We start from the raw sequence: 22,996 nt of genomic DNA, 5'->3' as shown, positions 1-22,996 counted from the left end.
GGCCGAAGAGAGACGCCCACGGACAGGGAGGGATGGAGGCGGACATCAGTGCCAAGGACCCGCCCAGGGCAGGCCAGAGACAGACTCAGACCCAGAATGAATTTGTGGCAGAATTAATTTCAGGGTCTGCTATCCTAATGCACTACAACTAATGACTATCCCTCCTAGCAGACAATCAAAGCCACCCACAGTCCAGAGGTCAGTGCGCTCAGACAAATGGCCAAAAACAACAAGGCCAATCTTGGTAAACGTTTTAAATGCAAAGGGAAGACAGGCTGCTAGAAGTGATCAAGCAGAAACACAAACTGAAGTGAGTAGAAAGGACGGAGCCCAGAATCGGGGATGTGACCAGGGCTCAGTAAGTATTAACTGGCTAGCTGAACTCTGAAAAAGACAAGTTATTTTCGAAGGAGTGAAAACTCAGCTTTTACCGATTTCTCCTCGCCACAGCCCGTGCCCAACAAGGCTCCCCCCTGCAACAGATTCCAAAGGGAAAGGATGAGTTCTAGGATTTTGCATCCAGTGGACAAAGTATTCATTTGTAGGACAATAGGGAGACATTCAGAAATCTGCAGAGTCTCTGAAATTTTACCAGATGAGTGGCCTTTTCTGTAAAGAATACTTAAAAATCCTCCCCAAGGGTAAGAGAGTACACAATACAGGGGAAGCCAGCACATCCTGTACAAGGCAAGGTTATGGAAGCTCCAGGGGCACATCCAAACTCCCTGAGGGACTGAATTGCTGGGCTGAGGGCTGTGGGGACCATGGTCTCTGGGAACATCTAGCTCAACTGGCATAACTTAGTTTATAAAGAAAATGTTCTATATTCTACTTTGGTGAGTAGTGTCTCGGGTCTTAAAGGCCTGTGAACGGGCCATCTAGGATACTCCACTGGTCTCATCCCTTCGGGAGCAAGGAGAAATGAAGAAAACTAAAGATACAAGGGAAAGATTAGTTCAAATGACTAATGGACCACAACTACCATGGCCTCTACCAGACTGAGTCCAGTACAATGAGATGCTGCCTGGCTACCACCACTGACTGCTCTGACATGGATCACAATAGAGGGTCCTGGACAGAACTGGAGAAAAATGTAGAACAAAATTCTAACTCAAAGAGAAAGACCAGACTTGCTGACCTGAAAGAGACTGGAGAAACCAAGAGTATGGCCCCCAGACACCCTTTTAGCTCAGTACTGAGGTCACTCCTGAGGTTCACCCTTCAGCCGAAGATTTGACAGGCCCATAGAACAAAATGAGACTAAAGGGGCACACCAGCCCTGGGGCAAGGACTAGAACGCAGTAGGGGGCAGGAAAGCTGGTAATAGGGAACCACAAAGTGGAGAAGGGAGAGTGTTGACATGTCGTGGGGCTGTTAACCAATGTTGTAAAACAACATGTACTAACTGCTCAATGAGAAACTAGTTCTGTAAACTTTCATCTAAAGTACAATAAAAAAAAAAAAAATCTTCTCAAATCACTTAGGTTTGAAGTAGAGAAAGAAGTCCTGGGTAGGAGAATTGTGAAAAGAAGTAATGGTGGTCACTCAGATTAAACGTTAATGTTACAGTGCCCAGGAAATAAAAACATTAACCACTAACGGTTTCATCTTAAGTATACTGGATTAAAAAAAAGGCAGTGGAAAATATAAAGTATGGAAGAAAAATCGCTTGAAAATCTCAAAAATTCCTTTTATTCCACAAAAGAGAATAGAAAGCAACGTTTTTTACTAGCTAAGTATAAATATAGGGCTAAGAATGTTAACATATTTTCAAAAAGTCACTAGCACAATAAAAACTGGAATGCTTCCCTTCCAAATTACATTCAAAGGGAACAGAGCAGACGCATCAAAAGGTAAAACACAAGGAGGCAATGAACGTATAAAGAAGGTGAAGCACAAGAGATCACAGCAGATGTGGAAAGTGTTGAACTGGCGTATGATTTGCTGTGTAATTTTCAACATAAAAAAGGAAAAAAGTTATGGCAGAGGTAAGTAAATTAGAAAACTTATCATGAAATCTGAATAAATGAAGTTGGGCAGATTGTTAGAAAAAGCTAATTAAAACACGCAAACCTCTGTCAAATATAAGTTTTTAAAATGTAGGGAAATAGGACAAAATTTAAAATAATGCCCAAGCTATAACAACAGATAACTTATTGAATTTAATCTGTATTAAATACTAATTTTGTGCCAAACGATGCTTCAGGTTTTTTAAAAAATCATATAAAGTCAGCAATTTGAATCCACCAGCCACTCCCTGGAAACCCCATGAGGCAGTTCTGCTCTGTCCTGTAGGGTCATTATGAGTTGGAATCAACTCGACGGCAATGGGTATATAACGAATAACCAATTATGCGATCATAAAAACAAATATTTCCATAAGGTTTACTTAGAAATATACTCAAAGGCACACAAAATGTGAAAAACTTTATTAAAACTACGGCTGACCTTAAAATAATTATTAAAATATTCTCCTCCCCTGTTTAGTCCATATCCAAGAGTTATGGATAAATTTTTTCCATTTTTGAATGGAAAAATGATTCTATATTGGAGAAGCTGACTTACACACAGAAGCTGTTCAAATATCTCACAGTTCATCCCCAAACTACACCCAAGCTCCGTTTGCAACAGAGAAAGAGATGAAACGTTCATCCAGTGACTAGGATTCGCCAATGCCATACAAGAAAAATGCACCAGTTAGGGCTTATCGCAGGAAGCTACGGATCGTTCAATATGACAGAAGCTAATAATAGAATCCACCCCATCAATAGCTTAGGGAAAATCATATGATCATTTTTAAAGACCAAAAAAAGCACTTGAGAAAATTAACTACCACCTCCTGAAGACAAAATTTAACAAAGGGAACGAAAAAAATATTTCCTTAACATGCTGAAGAAGATTCTAAAACAAGAGCTGGCATTAATATCCTCATTAGTGGAGAAACACTAGAGCAAAGCACTTGAAAAACATCAGGAGCCAAATAAGGCTGCCCAATGTAGCACCGTGACGGTGTTTTTAGAATTTGGGGGAAAATGCAACAGGACATAATAAGAAACATGAGGAAGCTTGATTTTGGATTTCTGGGCTCCAGAACTGTGAGAAAATACATTTCTATTGTTTTAAACCAAAAAAAAAAAGAAAGAAACAGAGAAAATGAGGAACCCATATTAGCAGGAAGAGATAACTACACGATTTAATACAGATGGTCTAACTACATCCTGACAAAAGCAAACGAATCGGCTACAACCGATGGGGATACAAGAAAAGCATTTTAAAAAGCAATCAATGACATGCATTTCTACAAACAAAAACTGACTAGAAAATACAAAAGAAAAAAGCTGTTCCCTACTGTAACAGTTCACTACCACCATCCCCACTGAAAACCCACCAACCACACCTAACATCATATATGCGTGATTTACAAGAACAAAAACTCTAAAACTGGTCTATGCTGTACTGGTAGACATTAGAGTCTCCTCCTTGGTGGAGAATTACATTGTGTTCCTAAGTAGTATGACTAAAGACCAAGAAGTAACTACAGAGGTTATCAATGCCTCATGACAACATTGCTGGGAAGTGACCCCATTCCAAGAGAGAAAACTAGGCTAAATGAGTTTGTTTCAATTGCCCAGAGTCTCATGTGGGCATATGGTACAAGCTGGGGTTTATAGCCTTGTCTGAGTGACTTGGAAGCCTTGGGTCTTTCCATGCCCCCTTTCCACTCCACCACCCATTTTGATCTTCCAGAATATTCTAAAAAGCTGAACAATTACCGAGAATCAGTCTTACGCAATATTAAAATATACTTTAAAACAGTGAGATTCAAAACAGCACGACACTAGTACAGAAATGGAAATGTGGAGTAGAGGCTCAGGAATAGACCAAGATATTTTTGGATACATGGAAAGAAAGGGATTCTTTAAAACAAGGCACAGCAATAACTGTGTGGCATTTGAAAAAAAGTACAGAATTGATCTGACCTACACCTGGGCATATATGCTCCTTTGGAGCGAGGGTGAAAGGACTTCAGCTTGCTTACTTAGGACAAAACATCAGGAAAACCAATCACTAGAAAGGACATCATGGTTGGTAAAGCAGAGGGTCAGCAGAAACAAGGGAAACTCTCCATGAGCTAGACTGACACAATATACACAAAAATGGGCTTAAACATCCCAACGATCATGAAGATGGTGCAGGACCAGGCAACATTTCCTTCTGATACACAAAATGTCACCATGAGTCAGAGCCAACTTGACGACAACTAACAACAACAATAATAAAAACTAGCAATCGCCTTTGCTCTGTGCTGGGCCCTGTTCTGAGTAGCTTACAGACCTTACATTATTTGGTCTTCAAAGGACCCATTTCACAGATGGGAAAACTGAGGGTCAGGGAGGCAAGTGACTTGCTGGAAGTCATTTAGCCTGGTCTGGCTGACTTTACCAGCTAAGCTCCCCTGCCTCAACCAGCATGCGGGCCCAGCCTTTTCCAAACTCCCACAATGCAGGGTAGCTCAGTAGGCTGAAAGCTCCCGGGCATCCTTGTGGCCACTCCTAGCTCCTCTCTGCAGGCCTGGATCAGTGTGTCCATGTGGTTGCCCCTGTTCCTGGCTGAGTGGCCCTCCAGGTGCCCCTGGGCCTGAAGTCCCATGCTGCACTCCATACTTCTTGCCTGGTCCCTAACTCAGTATTCCTCTCATCTCAGCCTGTGGCTAAGGTTGTCTGGCTATGCCTTGGCTGGGGTAACCCCTCTAAGCCTCCATTTCCATAACTATAAAATGGGGCAAATAACAGTACCTACCCCACAGGGTTGTTTTGAGAATTAAATAAGATACGACCATCTTGAGATATAGACCATTTCAAGAATAGATTGGACACACTGAACACTAATGACCAAAGACCAGACAAGTTGTGGAATGACATCAAGGACATCATACATGAAGAAGGCAAAAGGTCATTAAAAAGACAGGAAAGAAAGACCAAAGTGTATGTAAGAAGACACTCTGAAACTTGCTCTTGAACACAGAGTAGCTAAAGCAAATGGAAGAAACGATGAAGTAAAAGAGCTGAACAGAAGATTTCCAACAGTGGCTTGAGAAGACAAAATAAAGTATTAGAATGAAAGTATTATAATGCAAAGACCTGGAGTTAGGAAACCAAAAGGGAAGAACACGCTCAGCATTTCTCAAGCTGAAAGAACTGAAGAAAAAATTCAAGCCTTGAGTTGCAATATTGAAGAATCCTATGGGCAAAATATTGAACAACACAGGAAACATCAAAAGAAGATGGAAGGAATACACAGTCACTGTACCAAAAAGAATTGGTTGACATGCATCCCTTTCAGGAGGTAGCATACGATCAAGAACCAGCGGTAATGAAGGAAGAAGTCCAAGCTGCACTGAAGGCATCGGCGAAAAACGAGCCTCCAGCAACTGACAATACCAACTGAGATGTTTCCACAAGTGATGCAACGCTGGAAGTGCTCAGTCATCCATGCCAAGAAATTGGGAAGACAGCTACCTGGCCAACTGACTGCAAGAGGCCTGTATACATGCCTGTTCCAAAAAAGGGTGATCCAACAAACGTACAACTTATCGAACAGTATCGTTAATATCGCACACAAGTGAAATCTTGCTGAAGATCACTCACAAGCAGTTGCGGCAGCACATTGACAGGGAGCTGCCAGAAGTTCAAACCGGATTCTGAAACTGAAACCGGACACGGAACGAGGGTTATCACAACTAATGTCAGATGGATCTGGGCTGAATTCAGAGAATAAAAAGATGGTTACCTGTGTATTACTGACTACGCAAAGGCATTTGACTCTGTGGATCATAACAAGTGACGGACAACACTGCGAAAATGGTAATTCCAGAACACTTACTTGAACTCATGTGGAACCTGTACATAGACCAAGAGGCAGTTGTTCGAACAGAACAAGAGGATTCTGCAGGGTTTAAAATCAGGAAAGTTTGTGTCAGGGTTGTATCCTTTCATCATTCTTATTTAATCTGTATACTGAGCAAATAATCCAAGAACCTAGACTATATGAAGAAGAATGGGGCATCAGGATTGGAGGAAGATTCATTAACAACCTGAAAATATGCAGATGACAACCCTGCTTGCTGAAAGCAAAGAGGACTTCAAACACTGACGATGATTAATGACTTCAGTATGGATTATACCTCAACATTAAAAACAAAAACAAAAAATCATCACAACTGGACCAATAAGCAGCATCATGATAAACAGAGAAAAGATTGAAGTTGTCAAGGATGTCATTTAACTTGGATTCACAACCAACAGCTATGGAAGCAGCAGTCAAGAAATTAAATGATGTATTCCACTGGGCAAATGTGCTGCAAAAGACCTCTTTTAAGTGTTCAAATGCAAAGATGTCACTTTGAGGACTAAGGTACACCTAACCCAAGCCAGGGCATTTTTAATCACCTGATACGCACGCGAAAGCTGGACCATGAATAAAGAAGACTGAGGAAGAATTGACGCCTCTGAATTTTGGTGCTGGTGAAGACTACTGAAGATATTATGGACTGTCATGAGAATGAACAAATGTGTCGCGGAGGAAGTATAGCCAGAATGCTCCTTAGAAGTGAGGATGGCAAGACTTCGTCTCACTTACTTTGGACATGTTAACAGGAGGGACCAGTCAGTCCCTGGAGAAGGACATCATGCTTGGTAAATTAGAGGGTCATTGAAAAAGAGGAAGACCCTCAATGAGATGGACTGACACAGTGGCTGTAACAACAGGCTCAAACATACCAATGACTGGAAGGATGGTGCAGGACCAGGCAGTGCTTCATTCTGTGTTACACAGGGTCGCTATGAGTCAGAACTGACTCAACAGCACCTAACATCAACAACATTGTGGAGAACATTTAGCACAGGGCCTGCCAGCCATCGTGGGTCCTAGGGAAATTGACTGTGCTCTTGTCTGTGGATGCCTGTCCCCTCCAAAAGCCACTAGCCAAGTGGGGGTACAGACTTACAGGTGGGAAATGAAGCTCAGAGCAAGGGCTGCTTATGCCCATCTGAGTTACAACTGAGAAGGCTTTGAAGTGATAGAGCCAGGCTCTGACCTCCAGGGACAGCCAGCCAAGAGCCTGGCTCTATTGCCCTGCCTTTCTGCCCTCCTCTGGGGCACAAATGCAAACCAGGAGGAGACAGTGCCAGAGTGGAAGCTTTCAAACCACCAGGGACCTCTCTCAGGAGCACACAGAAGTCTTTCTCACACTCAGCCCTTTCCAAATACTCTTAACACAGTCCATTCTCATTACTCACAGCCACTATGTTCTATAAAGCAGTTCCAGAAGGGTAAAAATGGTTAGGCATTTGACTACTAGCCCTGGGTGGGTTCAAATCCACCCAGAGGTGCCCTGGAAGAAAGACCTGGCGATCTGCCTCTGAAAGGCCACAGCCTTGAAAACTCTATGCAGCAGTTCTCCTCTGCACACGTGGGGTCGCCATGAGCAGGAACTAGCTCGATGGTAACCAACGATAATGGCAACATGTTCCATGAAGTCCAACACTGAATTAGCAAATACAGAACCACTGCTCCAGGGGAAACACAGAGTTCGGTTCCTGCAAGCCTCTGGTCACAACATGTTCACCAACCAACCAATCCGTAACCTGCTTTACTGTGTGTTTCTGTTTAAAGACTCTTTATTGAACATATATTGTTGATCAGTTAACACTGAACTCAAGCTCAACAGCACTGTGACTCATGCACGAACAAGCTTATCTAACACTGTGTTTTCCCCGTAAGGCACATCACAGCCTTCTTGTACTTAGGAACGCTAGACAGGCTTCAGCACTACACTTGGGGACCACTTGAAACAGCAAAATCACTAACAAGAAGCATAGAAATGAGAAAAAGTAGCACTAAGTAGACTAAGTAGGAGTCCCAGGATGGTGCAAATGGCTAAATGCTGGGCTACTAACCAAAAGGTTGGTGGTTTGAACCCACCCAGAGGTTCCTTGGAAGTAAATCCTGGTCATCTGCTTCCAAAAGGTCACAGCCTTGAGAACCCTTGGAGCAGTTCTACTCTGCACACGTGGGGTCACCACGAGTCAGAGCCAACTCGACGGCAGCTGGATGAAACAGACCGTGAGGAGGACACGTGTCCGCAGTGAGAGAGCTGAAACAAGAAGGCATAGCACCTCCTCGCTCAGCCTCAGTCGGGAACGCGTGCACAGGGTGACTCCAATTTTTTGCCCCTCTGCACATGTCCATGAATGACCGCCAAAGTACCATGAGTACTGATTTAGGGGTTACGAATTAATGTTAGCAAGTAGACAAATTTGCAAATAGCAACAGGCAGAGGAGGACTGACTGGAGTTCTATGGCCCAGCTCATGTTTCCCACCTTGTCACAATGCCCTCATGTGAAACCCAACCAGATTCCTTGGTTACGTTCAGCCTGCCCCATCCATCCTGGGAACCCTGAGGTGGCAGGGCCTGTGGCTCGTCAGGTGTGATGACCTATCTGAGGCCATGGAGGCTCAGTGGGACCACTGCTGCCCTTTCTTGGACTCCATCCTAGGACCATGTCCAACATGCCAACCTGAAAACGCACCCAGCTCAGAGAAAGGGCATCGAGCTCCAAACCAGACATTGACTTTAAAGTTCGTAAAGTTACCAGCTGAGCTTGGATGGGCCATTCACCAAGCTGCCCTCCTCACTTCACTGTTTTTCTCAGCTACCTCTTAGAGCCGCAGCAATGCCCATTCCGAGCCAGGCCCACCTGCCGCTGGTCATCACAAGTTCGGGCAGGCCCTGACCCTGGGCGAGGGTGCCGGGAAATCCAGAGCTGAGCTGGTGCTGAGGCCCTGAACCTGAGGGGCTGCCACCCGTACTCACCTTTTTGGTGTAGCCCATGGCCTTCAGGACAGAGTGGTTGAGGGTCTCTAGGGAGGCCAAGACATCCTCATAGTCCCCCATGTGGTCCACAAAGTAATCTGGGTAAGGGAAAGTGAAGGGCAAGGTCACAGGGGAATTCTGTCCCCCCGCCCCCGCAAGCCCCAACCATGCCCCTCACTGACTCTCCCCCATCCCATTCCAGTACCCACAGCTAGGCACCTACCACACAGCTCCTTGGTGTCCACGTGGCTGCAGAGAGGCAGAGACACATAAAGAGAAAGTCAACAGTCTGTACCCCTCCCCCCTGCCCCGCTTGCCCCCTGCTGTGCGCTATCACACCTCCTCCCCTTTCATGCCATGTGTGGCTCCACAAACCCTACCTGCTAGAGGATGGGGTGGCAGGTGAATGACTTGTGCCCCCCCCACCCCACGCTGAGGAAGGACGGAGGGGCATGCAGCCATGTCTGTCCAACTCTATCCACCACGCCACCCCCACCCCAAAACCCACCCACCCTGTCGTGGGTAGAGTGGGACAAACAGCTAAGGGGACGAGGCAGAGGGTGGGGGCCTGGCTGTCACAGGTGGTCAATGAAACATGCACTGGACACACTGCCCCCTGGGCCTCCTCTCCTACAGGGTCCTGGGGCCCACGGGGCCTGGGACAGCCCTCTTTGTTCTGGCTCTGGTCCCCATGACCCCATTTCTACAACATGGAGAAGGACCTGCCTCTCTCAGGGAGGAGGCTGGGCTTGAGGGTGCTGTACACTATGGGAGACAGCGATGGCCGACCCTCGCAGATGGAGGGGGTGCGGAACATTCCTGACTGTGTGTGCAGAAGGCCCTGGGGATGCAAATGGTTAACATGCTGGGCTGCTAACCAAAATGTTAGAGGTTAAAAGTTCACTCAGATGCACCTTGAAAGGAAGGCCTGGTGATCCACTTTCAAAAAATCAGCCACTTTGGCTCCCACTACCACCTGCCCAGACTGGGACCACAGAGCAGGAAAAAGTTAGAGAACCAAAAATCAAATTCTGGCTTGCTGGTCTGAAAGAGAATGGAGGAACCCCCGAGACCATGGCCCTAAGACACTCTTCTGACCTGGAAATGAAGCCATTCCCGGAGACCACCTCCCAGCCAAACAACGGACAAGCACATAAGATAAACAGTAACACTGGGGAGGAACGTGCTCCTTAGTATCATCGATTATACCAGATCAAAACAGTATTATCCGCCCAAAAGCAAAGAGGAGAAGGCAGGACAAAAGGAAATGGAGAAACCAGGGCAGAAATGGGGACAGTGCTGACACATTGTGGGGAATGAAAACAAGGTCATGGAACAGTTTATGTACAAACTGTCAAATGGGAAACTAATTTGCTCTGTAAACTTTCACCTAAAGCACACACACACAGAACAAAGCCCTTAAAAGACAAAAAACAACAACAAAAAAAAACAGCCACTGAAAATCCTATGGAGTTTGGTTGTACTCTGACACACGTAGCATCACCCTGAATCGGAACGGACTTTACAGCAACCTGTTCTGGTTTTTCGCCGCCACAGTTCCCTCCTTTCGGCATGGAGGGGGCTGGCCTAGCAGTGTACTCAATGGAACCAGGCCCCATGGCTGCTTCCACCCTAAAGGGCTCTGTGGCCTAATAAACCTGGGCCCAGAGGTTCTGCCTGCCCTGTCCTCTCTTGGAGGTTGCTCCATTTAGGTTGTGTATTAAAAGTTCTGAGAAGTCCTGCAGAAAGGAACTCTGACTAATTTGTTTAAACTGTTTTGTTGTTGCCGTTGTATGCCATCTATTTGATTTGACGCATAGCGATCCCACGTGACAGTGCAGAACTGCCCTGTGCATAGGGTTTCCTAGGCTGTAATCTTTACGGGAGCAGATTGCCAGGACTTTCTCCCACAGACCAGCTGGGTAGGTCTGAATCACCAACTTCTTGTTAGCAGCCAAACGTTTAACAATTGTACCACCAGGGCTCCTTTTGTTTAAACTAGTATTTCACATTCTTTTTGATCCAAGTAAATTGTTTTGGGCAGAAAGTCTATTTAACACCTCCAGGAGCGAAGGTTTTTGGAGCACTTTGGGGGATGCAGAAGAGAATAATCCCACAGGCCTTTTAGAGTTCTGACCTTCTAGAATGGCAAGTCTGCTGTCACCTCCCTGGTCACCAATCACACAATCACGTGGTTACACCAGCGACTCCTTCTCTCCCCACCCTCCACCTTTTGTGCCCAACACAAAAGGCACCTAATGAATAAATCAACAGTTAGGGCCTCAGCCCCTTCAAAGCTCCCTGGAGGGGCTGGAGGAACTATTCAGAAACCTCCACCTGGCTCCAGAGGCTAAGTCCTCTTCTCTGGGGTCTGCAGCCTGAAGCCATCTATCTCACCACAGGGCCTCAAAGTAGCCATCCCCAGAGAGGGTGTGCTGGTTCTACCTGGTCCCCAGAGGCCCAGCCCCAGCCTCTGCACACTCCTGGGACACTCTCAGCCCTGACCCTGAGCCCGGCCACCATTTTACTGGGTCACTTGCAAACTGGCTTGGTGGCAGTTCTTTGTTCAGGCTGTCTCTAGCCAGTTTTAAGGGACCCCAACTTATCAACTCTGCCTCAAGAAGTCCCCCAGGAAATCTGGTCCTCATAACCTGCGTGGGCCTGAGGAAGTAACCAGGTCGGGGCTCTGGTCCTCCCTGACGCTGAGGCCTCGACCTGTTGTGGAACTGTGAGGCAGGAGCTAAGGCTGGAGTTAAGGGTTGGAGGTTTCAGTAGAATGTGTATTTTGCACTGGATTTAAAGACGGGCTGGAGCTAGAGTTTTGGTTGATTCTGAGATGCAAGTTAGGGTTATGACTGGGCTGGGAAGAGGTTTAATTAACGAAGGATTAGAAAGGGTGTCCCTAGTTGGCACAAATGGTTAAGCACTGGACTACTAACCTAAAAGTTGGCAGTTCAAACCTACCCAGAGGCACCTCGGAGGTAAGGTCTGGCAATCTGCCTCTAAAAGGTAACAGCCTTGAAACCCTATGGGGCAGTTCTACTCTGCATACACAGGGTCGCCATGAGTTGGCATCGACTCAACAGCAAACAACAATAACAAAACTAAGGATTAGAAATCGGGTTCAGGTAAGAGTTAGTACGTGGTTATGGTTTAACCTGACTTAGGGGTTAGTGTTACGATGTGGATCAACGTCACAGTTAACGCTGGGATGGAGGATTAGCATGTCACTAATAGAGCAAAAGTTAGGCATCAGGGTTGCGGTTAGGGTTAGAACTGGGCTGAATGAGCAGAAGGAGGAAGTCACTGCCAGCTTCCCATTTTCATTACCCTGTATATTCTGTGCAAAGCCTAGGGTCTCTCCTTGCTTAGCCATCTGTGCTCAGAAAAGACAAACTTGGGACTGTAGCCAGTGCAATACCAACTTGCCCAGTCTCCAAATTATCCCAGGCAGTAAGGGCCAAACACATCTGACTCTTGGATTAGCAAGTTTGGGGACTCTTCCGGTCTCCTGCCCCCTACACGGTGTGGAACATGAGGACTTGGATGCTGGGTAGGAGGAAGATGCCCCTGCACGATCCACCCATGCCCTGCTCTGGCACCCGGCCACAGGCTCACTTGGTATTGTCGGAGTCAATCGTGTGGAAGAGATCCTCCAGTTCTTTCTCATTGAGAACGCCATCTGCAAAGAAGAGCTGGAATTCCTCCAAAGACAACTTCCCGTCATCTACAAGGAAGGAGGGAAAGCAGCTGGTGTCTACAAAGACAGGACCGTGAGGGCCAGGGCACACACTCCCTCCAAATCCAGGCAATTCTCAAACCGACAAACTCTAGCTCAGATAATCCCTCCACCCAGCTAGTTCCCAAAGTAATAGATAAACTCCAGCTCAGATAATCCCTCCACCCAGCTAGCTTCCAAAGTAACAGATAAGCTCCAGTTCAGATAATAATCCAGGCATCCCCATGTACCCAGGAGCCCTGGTGGTACAGTGGTTAAGTGCTCAGCTACTAACCCAAAGATCGAGGTTTGAACCCACCAGCCACTCTGTGGGAAAAGGATGTGGCAGTCTGCTTCTGTAAAGACTAACCCAAATCCCACTGCCGTCGAGTCGATTCCGACTCATAGCAACCCTATAGGACAGGGTAGAACTGCCTGATAGAGTTTCCAAGGAGTGCCTGGCGGATTCGAACTGCCGACCTCTTGGTTAGCAGCGGTAGCACTTAACCACTATGCCACCAGGGTTTCCCTGTAAAGACTATAGCCTTGGAAATCCTATGGGTCAGTTAGTCTACTCTGTCCTATAGGGTCGCTATGAGTCAGAATCAACTTGACAGCAACGGGTTTGGTTTTTTTTTTTTTAACCCACCTAATTGCCAAACTGGAAATCCTGGTGGCGTAGTGGTTAAGTGCTACCGCTGCTAACCAAGAGGTCGGCAGTTTGAATCCACCAGGAGCTCCTTGGAAACTATATGGGGCAGTTCTACTCTGTCCTATAGGGTCGCTATGAGTTAGAATTGACTTGATGGCAACGGGGGTGGGTGTGTGTGTAAGTGCCAAACTAAACAGTAAACTCCAGTTCACGGAGAACGTGACCCATCCAGCTCACTCCCAAACGACCAACACCTGTTTACGGATAATTCCCAAACCAATAAAAAATACAACAATAAACAGGCAATCTTCTCCCACTTAATTGGCATAAGTGGTAGAGGTAGACCAATTTAAGTAACCTCCCAAGGTAACACCACCGGTAAGAGGTAGACCCAAAGCCAGGTGGTCTGATTAACTACCCCACTATTGCTTCCATGTGGCCTCCACACAGTTAGCTTCTCCACATTCAGCACCCAAGTCCTGACTCTGGGAGGGAGCAATCTCTCTCTACTCTGACCCAGCTGCACAGCTTCAGGCCCACCATGTCTGACTGGAGATGATTGCCATAGATGCAGCTGTCAAGCTGCCAAACCATGAGGGACGGAGGGGCCAGGCCTGGGGTGGGGAGGAGCAGGACTCTGTCTGCCACACCTATACCTAGTCCCATACCCATTCACATGCCTGTACACGTGCCACTTGTCCATCCGCCCCCCTCCCTTTGCCTCACGCTCCTCTCCCCCACTTTGGGGTGCTCTAAGCACCAGTATCTGCTGAGGAGATGTCTGGCCCCCCCATAAAGGTTTTGTGGGTTGCAGCCACTGAAGGAGGAGGCTCAAAGCAGAACGTTGAGTGACCCCAGGGGAGGCCATCCCAACCCTCCAGCCTCAGGTCTTCCCACCTGCACACACCTGCTGAGCAATCTCCAGCAAGTCAGTTCCTGACCCCAGCAGCCAGCACTCAACACCCTCCAGACCCAAGACCCTCTCTGCTCCTCCACATGGGAGCTGTTTCCATGAGAGACTGTGAAAATCAGGGAGAACAATGATCTTCCTGGCTCCCCACCCTCTCTGCACAGCCCCCTCAAAGCTGGGTGCCTGGACAAGGAGCCCTGCTGACCCACATGGCACCTTTGTGCAGATTAGAAAACAATGGCCTTCCTCCAGGGGCATGCAGCCTGGTGCCCACACATGTGAGCTGAGAGTGAAGTGCTGGCCAATGTGAGGCCTCTCGTGCAGGGCACAACCTTCCTCTTCCATCCAGGGTAGACACACTTGGCCCTGAGTGGCTTAAGGGCTTGTAGCTCTGCTCCAGGCAGCGCTGCTGGGGCTCCACATGGGATAAAGGAACAAGCTCGGGCAAGGGGACTTTCACATCAGGGCCTCATCGCACCATCTTCTCTCTGGCCCCATAAAGTGTCAGTGGCGGGAGGGAGAGAGAGCATGAAGGTGTACATATGCACAAGTATGTGCATGTGTGTGCACGGGGGGCTGGGACAACTCCCCAAGATGCCCCAACATCCCAGGAAACATCTCAATGTCACAGAGGGAGAAAGCTACTTTTAACTTTTGAAAACATGACCAAAAATCCAAACAATAAACATGCAAATAAAAGACCCAACCATGGAAAGTGTACAGAATCCTCTGGGAGATCATAAGATGGATGAGGAGACCTGGGAATGTTGGCAAGACCAAAGGTAACGCCAGGAATCACCGTGCAGAATCACGCTGCCGCACGTGGCTCTTTCCACATGTTCACTCCTGCAGTCTTCGTAACAGCCTGTGCCATACGGAGCACCATGGCCCCCATTTTACCGAGGGGTAAACCGAGACACAGAGAGGCTAAGGGACTTGCCCAGGTCCCACAGCTGGAAATGGAACTTAGGCAGCCGGCAACTAAGTCCATGCCCTCAACTCAATCTTGGGGCAACACATACGTGGACCTCCACCTGCCCTTCCACATAACCAGGGTGGCAGTGAGGGGCAGCCGGTGGTGCCACCCTCATGGCAGGGTGCAGGGCTGCACAGAGAAGCCTTCTGAGGCTCAGGCTGGACTCCATGAAAAGAGATGGGTATGTCATGCCTGCCACGGACATGGGCGTGGGGGTGTCAGCATGCCCTGAGTGAACCCCAGGTCCCCATCTCTACCTGCTACCCTGAGCTGTAGGCTCCCTGCCTCTGTCCCCAAGCGTTGCCCAAATACCTCCATCCACCCTGCACCGGGAGGACAGACAGGCAGTGAGAAGCCACCTGTCTCCTGAACACAAAGGCTTCTCCACTGACATCTATCCTGGTGTCTGGCCACACGCCCAATGAGCCCGAGTCAGCTAATGAGGAAAACGGCTCCTGCCCGAACCTCGGGTCCAATTAGACCAGAGGGCCGGCATCTCCACTTCCTGCAAAGCCGGTTTGTGGGTGTCTCCGCTAATTAGCCTGAGCTCAGCCTCTGTTGTGGTGACCTTTCAAATGCCAGGAGCCTCTTCATGTCTGCATCCCAGGTGGGAGACTCAGCCTGGCCCTCCCGCCCTCTGCCAGCCACCACGTGCTGTACTTCAGGACTGGGATACCTGGTCTGCAGCAAGTGAGTCCTTGTCATCAGAGCTACCATGACAGGCTGGCCACCAAGCCTTTGCTCCCACAGTGTCTGAAGTCTACCTGCCTCCAAGCCTCAGCTGAGTGCCTAGTTTGGGGACCACATTCCCATCACCCAGTCGCTGAGGCATCTTGCTCCTGTGGACACCGGATGCAGGGCCAGTTTCCACGTGTGGTAACCAATTGTATGTGTGCCTGTGTGTGTAACTATACCACACCTACACCCAAACCTATTCCCACATCTGTTCTATACCAATCCCCATACCTGTACCCAGTTCTAGTCCCATCCCTGTACCTATCCCAATCCCTGTACCTGCACCCAGTCCTATCCCCATACCTGTTCTCGTATCAGTACCCATACCTATCTGTGTACCTATTCCTACTCATATTCCTATCCCATTCCCACACCTATGTCCATATCTGTCCTATCTTATTCCCATGCCTGTATCCAGACATGTTCCCATATGTATATCTATCCTATTCCCATACCTATTCCCACAGCTATGCCCATACCTGTTCCCACACCTGTACCCATATCTACTATATCTATGCCTTTTTTCTTACCTGTACCCATACATATACAATGTTTTTACACCGTGCTGGGTTAAATCAAAACCTGCCGGAACCACTGCACACCTGAAGGTCTGATGTTGATTATCTGCCCTCTCTAGCTCTTGCCTTTGTCCGCTGTAAAAAGGTAGGGAGTTGACACTTCTCACCCCAGTGGTCCCTAGTGAAGACTGAATGAGAGGCTACGAAGGCTTCGAGCATAATAGGTGCTCAGTGACTGCTGACAGCTCCCAGCCCACAGCCTCCCTGCGGAGCACAGGGCTGAAAGCAAACACTTGACAAGCCAAGCTAGCAGAGTCCCACTTTCGAAGGCATTCAATAAACATCAGCTGGTATTAGGGTTTATTGATTTCTCACAGAGTGCCAAGCCCAGGACTCAACTCTTTATCCTCACACCAGCCTCTGGGGTAGGTACTATCACTATCATGCCCTTTTACAGATGGGGAAACTGAGGCCCCGGGAGTTTAGTGACTAGCCCAGGCAGTTGGGCCTAGAGCCCTAGCTCACGACTGTACTGGGTCAGAGGAGGGACAGCCTCTCCTCTCTGCATCCTGGGCTCTGGGGATTGCACTGGGACAGGCATGGCACACAAACCCCGGTGGGAAGAGGTAAGGCCTGAGAACGGGGTGCGGGCTCGGCCTCTGTGGGTCCTCAGGCACAGAAGCCAGGATCTCACAGCTGTGCTCAGCTGGGTGGCCAGCCTGTGGGCCAGCCCCCAAAACGGCCTCTGACAGCAGATGCAGGTGATGAGGAGGAAACTATTTGTGCCCAGCAGGGACCCATGGCACCACCTACCCCCACGCCCCCACATACACACCCTGCAAGAGTTCCTTACAGAGCTGCCCAGTTGTGAACACACACACACACACACCCTTGTTTACACAGGACAATCATCAGAGAGGCACACGCAGGAAAACCCGCAGAGGCACACAACAGTGTGTGTGTAACTATATATACACCTATACCCAAACCTGTACCCATACCTGTTCCTGTGCTGATTCCCATATCTGTGCCCATCCTATTTCCATACCCATGCCCATACTTGTTCCCACACCTATGCCCGCACCTGTTCCCATACCTATACCCATCCTATTCTTGTACCTATGCTTATCCTATTCCCACACCTGTATCCACACCTGTCCCTATACTGACTCTCATGCCTGTTCCCATACCTGTACCCACCCCTATTCCATATCTGTACTCATTCTATTCTCATATCTGTTCCCATATCTATGCCTACACCTGTATCTATACTGACTCCCACACTTGCTCGCATACCTGTTCCCACACCTGCACACATACCCCTGCAGTGCGTATGGAGATGCACAGCCTCACAGACACACCTACAGCCAGATACAAAGTCACATAGAAAGAGCCACAGCCGCCCTGCTGCCACCTGAGTGATGCATGCAGCCACACTCCCGTCATGTACCGACGACTTCCTCTACGCCAGGGATCGGGCCCACAACAGGCCCACATCCCTACCTTTGGAGACTTTGCCATCTGCTCGAGGAGCCCAGCAGCCAACAGGCAGCTGCTACACAGCCACACCCCACCTGCCCACATGCTGCACCCTGAGGACCATAGAGAGACTCCCCGTTTCCTTAACCTCTGTCAGCAAATCTCAAAAGCCATCAGGCCACAGTACCACCACTTCAGTCCTCCCAGCGTCCCCGTCCTCCTCTGCTCCACATGGACTTGCTGCTGATGGTTTTCACACTGAGGGGCCTGGGAGGGGCCGCTGTCACCCAGGGGTGAGACTCCTTGGCACTGGATGCCAGCCCAGGCCTGGGAACCCTCCTCTGGTCCCAAGACCTCACATCCCAGCTTCCAACAGCACTAGGAGGACTGGTCAATAGCAACTTCCAGGGACAGGGAAGGAGGGAGGCCGGGAGTGCTGGGGACCTGGACCAAAGTGGCCATCTGAGCTCTATCCTGGCAGGAAGGACCCTCCTCTCCCTCCACACAGCATGATACTCAACCAGCAACTTCTCAATGAACAAATGAATAAACACTGAATAAACACTGAGCATGACTTGATTTTCTTTAGATAAAGTTGTCACCCCCATCTTCTCCCTGGATTTTCCCAGTAGCCCAGGGAAGTAGGCAGGGCAAGTGTTATCACCCTCACTTTATAAACGGAGAGACTGAGGCCCAGAGAGGGACTGTGCCTTGGTTAAGGTGCACAGAGAGTTGCTTTGGGCCCAATAATTACGACTATGGTGATAATCATTGCGACACTTGTTACGCTGTCTGTCTTGACGGTCACAGGGAACTTCGGAAACTCCATTACTCTCAAGTACTCAGCCTTCCCCGAGGTCTGCATACTTTCTGCAGGGGTGTGTGTGCGGGAATGGGAACAGGTATGGGAATAGGATGGGCAGAGGTATGGGCACAGGTACAGGAATAGGATGCGTCCAGGTTTAGAAAAAGGTGTGAGTACAGGTATGGGAACATACAGAGGAATCAGTATAAGAACAGGTATGGGTACAGATGTGGGCATAGGTATGGGAACAGGAATGGGAATCAATATAGGAACGGGTAGGGCTACAGGTGTGGGCACAGGTATGGGCACAGGTATGGAATCAGTATAGGAACAGATATCGGAACCAGTGTGAGCATAGGTATGGGAACAGGTGTGGGCATAGGTATGGGAATAGGATGGGCATAGACATGGACATAGATATGGGAAGACCTTTTTACAGAGTCCTGAGCTCTGTGGCCACAACAGCCACACATGCTGTTGGGGCAGCTGCTTGCTGTGAAGGAGAGGGCCATGGGGTCTATAGCAGAGCCTTGATTTCCCATGCTGGCTGGGCAACACTGGGTCACTCACTAACCTCTCTGCTCTGGGCCCCCACAACGAAGATAAAACAGGGCACCAGCACCAACCAACTGCATCAGGTTGCCATGAGTAGTGACTGTTCCAACACCTATACAGGGCCTAAAGGTGGCTGAGGGCTTCCTTAAGGAGGGGTCCCTGGGCTCCAGCCTGGGATGCCTTGGTCCAGCTCAGCTACACTCCATCTAAGCACACCAAGGACTTCCTCACCCAGTGCTGGTAGGAGTGTCAAATGGTACAGCCACTGTGGGCGACAGTGTGGTGGTTCCTCAAAAGGCTAAACATAGAACTACCATATGACCCAGTAATTCCATTTCTAGGCATGTACCCAAAAGAGCTGAAAACGTGTTCAAACAAAAACGTGTACACACATGTTCATAGCAGCACTATTCACAATTGCCAAAAAGTGGAAACGACCCAAATGTCCATAAACAAATGATGGATACACTAAGTGTGGTGCACCCCCTACAATGAAATAGTTTGACCATAAAAAGGAACAATGTTCTGACGCATGCTACAACTCACATGAAGCTCAAAAACCTTATGCTCAGCGAAACAAGCCAGACACGAAAGATAACATACCGTGCGATTCCATTTATACGAAACGTCCAGCAAAGGCAAATCCATAGAGACGTAAAGCAGGTGAGTGGTCGTCAGAGGCTGGGAAGGGGGAAACGGGGAGAGACTGCTAATGGGAGATGAAAATGCCTTCGAACTAGAAAGGGGTGGTGGTTGAACAACACTGTGAGTATATTAAACGCCACTGAACTGTTCACTCTAAAATGGTGAGTTTTCTGTTATGTGAGTTTTACCTCAACAAAAAGAAAAAAAAAATACACCAAACACTAACCCAAGTAGGACATCATTCTCAGCATCACAAGCACCAACTCACTGAATTCGAGGCACCCTACTCAGAAGGAACGATCATGATCCCCAATTTACAGACGGGGAAACTGAGGTGTGTGCAAAGCCAGGTCTGGACCTTCTGCCTTCAGAACCCTGTGCTCTTAACCTTGGGGTTCAAGGTTGCCCACGTCTCCTGCCCCGTCCCTTCCCTGTGAAGCATCAGGACAGAAGGAACCTGGTCCTCATTCAGTGAACAGCCTAGGAGGGACGCTCACCATTTTTGTCCGCTCGGCGGAAGATCTGCAAAGAGAGGTTGAGTCAGCTCTGGCCAGGGCCGGGCAGGCGCCCCCACGGGCTTCTGACCAGACGTCTCCAACCCACCCCTCCCCCGGGGGTGAGCCCCCCAGCAGCTGTGGCCTGGGGGGCTGAGGCCCCTCCCTGGGAGGAGGCCGGGGTGGGCTCTAGGGCTGGGGGAGGATGGTTCAGGCAAAGCCCCTGCCAGCCGCCACAGAAGCAGCCGCCCACTCTCCCTCTGTGCTGCCAGCCTGCCCACGCTGCACGGACAGGCACAGCCCTTACAGAGTCACCATCCACACTGCCCACCCCCACACACACGTCACACAAAGAATCAGTGATCGGGGACACAGCCACACGCCAAGCCTTGCACCCTCTCCCAGACCCCTCAGAGCCTTGTTTCTTCAGGAAGGTTGGATTTGGTCTGAACTGAATAGGCTGTGGGTGGGTGGGGGTTGGGGGGGGGGAGGCGGACGAGTGATTTTCTGCGTGGGGAGTAGGTGGCACAGGTGCCAGGGGCTCAGAAACCAGGGCAGGCTGTTCTGGCTGCACCAGGCAGGGAAAAGGAGCAGCCCAATTCCCAAACCTGAGGGCTTCTGTGAGAAAAGCCTCTGCTCGGCTGGGGAAGACTGAATCTCTTTTTCATCGGCCTTTCCGGCGACATCCGCACCGAGGCAGAGCCCTGGCCCCATCCACCAAGGCCAGGGATGCCCATCCCTCCCACACGCGACCATCGACCATCGCCTGGTGGGCTTTGCAAGCCTCTGCACCCCCGCCCTGCCTCGCTGGTGGGACCCAGGTGTCTTGAGTTTTAAGGCTTCCTGGGTGTGGCCATTGTTGAAACCTGTGTGCTAGAGACCTGCTCCACCTGGAAATGAGTCAGGCCCGCAGCACTGGGTACCCCTGGAAGCCTGTTAGAAATGCAGAGTCTCAGGCCCACCTGGCCCCACTAAGTCAAAACCTACTTTTTATCCAAATCCTCAGGATCTTATTTGCACACTAATGTCTGAGTGCGACTGCAGGGAAGGGGCAGACCCTAACTTCCCAGATCTGGGAAAAAAATAGGGGCCTCAGGCAGGTTGCTGCCGATCCCTGAGCCTCAGTTTCCTCTGAGCTTAATCAGCTTGTTAGACTGGGTAGGTAAGTGGTGCTCAAGAGAGGCGGGGAGGAGGCTGGGGCCTCTGGCTGTCCCACCTCCCTCCTTGCCCTGGGGCACCAGCCAGCTGGCCCTGCCACCCTCCATCCCTGGAGCACTGTCCTTTATCATCACAGGGGCTGTACCAGGCTGAAGAAGCAGCTGGAGGGGGGGCTTACATGCGCCCTGCTGCCCCATGGGGGCTGGTCGCCCCTTCCCCTTACTGAACCCTGACACCTGGGGACCAGCAGGAATCACAGTGACTGAGGCTGAAGGGGGATCAGACGCCCCCAAACCCTCCTCCAGAATCAGCCTAGGCACCTCACACCCTTCCTCCCAACAGTGCGAGCCCCCAAGGATGGGGGTCCCAGGCCTCCCCTGGAGCCTGGCACTGGGCAGGCACCTGCTCTGGGCATGACTCGTCAAGTGAGTGACAGCCAGTGATGTCAGCTCCGGGAGTCTGCAAGGGCACTCTGGGAAGGCCCGCTCAGTCACCCCATTTCTCAAATGAGCAAACGGAGGAGGCTCAGAGCCCACCATCATCACCATCAGAGAACTGGAATCAGGAGGAGTATAGACAAAGCCCAGCGGCTCTGGGGGTCTGGGAAAAGAAGCTCCAGCTGTTGGAGTGTGTGTGTGTCTGGCTGTTTGAGTGTATGCTTGGGGCACCAGAGACAGAAGCACTCACAGTCCTGCTGTCCCTTCCCTGCCCAGCCCTCCTCGCCCAGACCTGGCTACAGGTTCCAGGAGAGACAGAGGGAAGAAAAAGGGGTGCACGCACACACACACTCCCAGAAACACAACCCACCTCTTCATACACTCAGAGGTACCCCCACCCCCCACCAGCCACGCACCTCACAGGGCCCTCACTGGGACACACAAGTTGGCATCCCCATGCTGTCACTGGAGGTGGGGGAGACCTCTGATGAAGCCCCTCCATTCCTCCAAGATGCTCCACAGGGGGAAGCTCCCCACCAGCAGGCATCCATCCTGAGGAATCCTCCCTCCCCCATGGGGGCAAGGGGGATGGGTTCCCAGACTGCATGGGAGAGGGAGTGAGGAATGAGTCTGGGGTTCCTGAAGTGCACAGGGCTCTCGTGAGGGAAGGGTACGTGAGGGAAGGGCACGAGTGGAGACAGGAATGGAGGGCAGCTGGGTGCTTGGAGTAGAGTGGCTGGTCGGGGAATGGAAGCCCTGGAGGGGTCCAGGCTCGGGTGGAAGTGGTTCTGCATCAACGGAAAAGAGAGGCTAGGTGGGGAGGGGCTTCACTTTCAAGGGGGTTGTGTTGGGGAAAAGGGTCTTTGATTAGGAATGACACAACTGGGCTGGGGGGCCCTGCGTCGGGAAGAAAGAGGGGCCAAGCTGGGGGTTGTGGGGGTCTCAGAAAAGTAGCTACTGGGATAGAAAGGAGACGGGTTGGGGGTGGCCGGGGCTCCTTTCCGGGAAGCGACAGGGTAAAAGGTGGAGTGTAGGTCT

At 49.8% G+C, this 22,996-nt stretch overlaps 1 protein-coding gene across 2 annotated transcripts in view; it reads right to left on the bottom strand.

Annotated features, from left to right (window-relative positions):
- Nucleotides 1-22,996, bottom strand: part of NECAB2 (N-terminal EF-hand calcium binding protein 2) — a 36,661-nt gene that overhangs the window by 12,645 nt on the left and 1,020 nt on the right. For both annotated transcript variants that reach the window (XM_049864677.1, XM_049864675.1), the window contains exons 2-5: nucleotides 20,367-20,391; nucleotides 12,495-12,603; nucleotides 9,100-9,125; nucleotides 8,877-8,974 (exon numbers count right to left, since the gene is read on the bottom strand). In XM_049864677.1, coding sequence (XP_049720634.1) covers nucleotides 8,877-8,974; nucleotides 9,100-9,125; nucleotides 12,495-12,603; nucleotides 20,367-20,391 — 258 coding nt within the window. The remainder of the gene's footprint in view (nucleotides 1-8,876; nucleotides 8,975-9,099; nucleotides 9,126-12,494; nucleotides 12,604-20,366; nucleotides 20,392-22,996) is intronic.

Source organism: Elephas maximus, chromosome 21, assembly GCF_024166365.1.
Source record: "Elephas maximus indicus isolate mEleMax1 chromosome 21, mEleMax1 primary haplotype, whole genome shotgun sequence".
In the NCBI taxonomy this organism is placed as follows: domain Eukaryota; kingdom Metazoa; phylum Chordata; class Mammalia; order Proboscidea; family Elephantidae; genus Elephas; species Elephas maximus.
The sequence above is the reverse complement of the archived record's forward strand: the minus strand, read 5'-3'. Positions and strand labels throughout refer to the sequence as shown.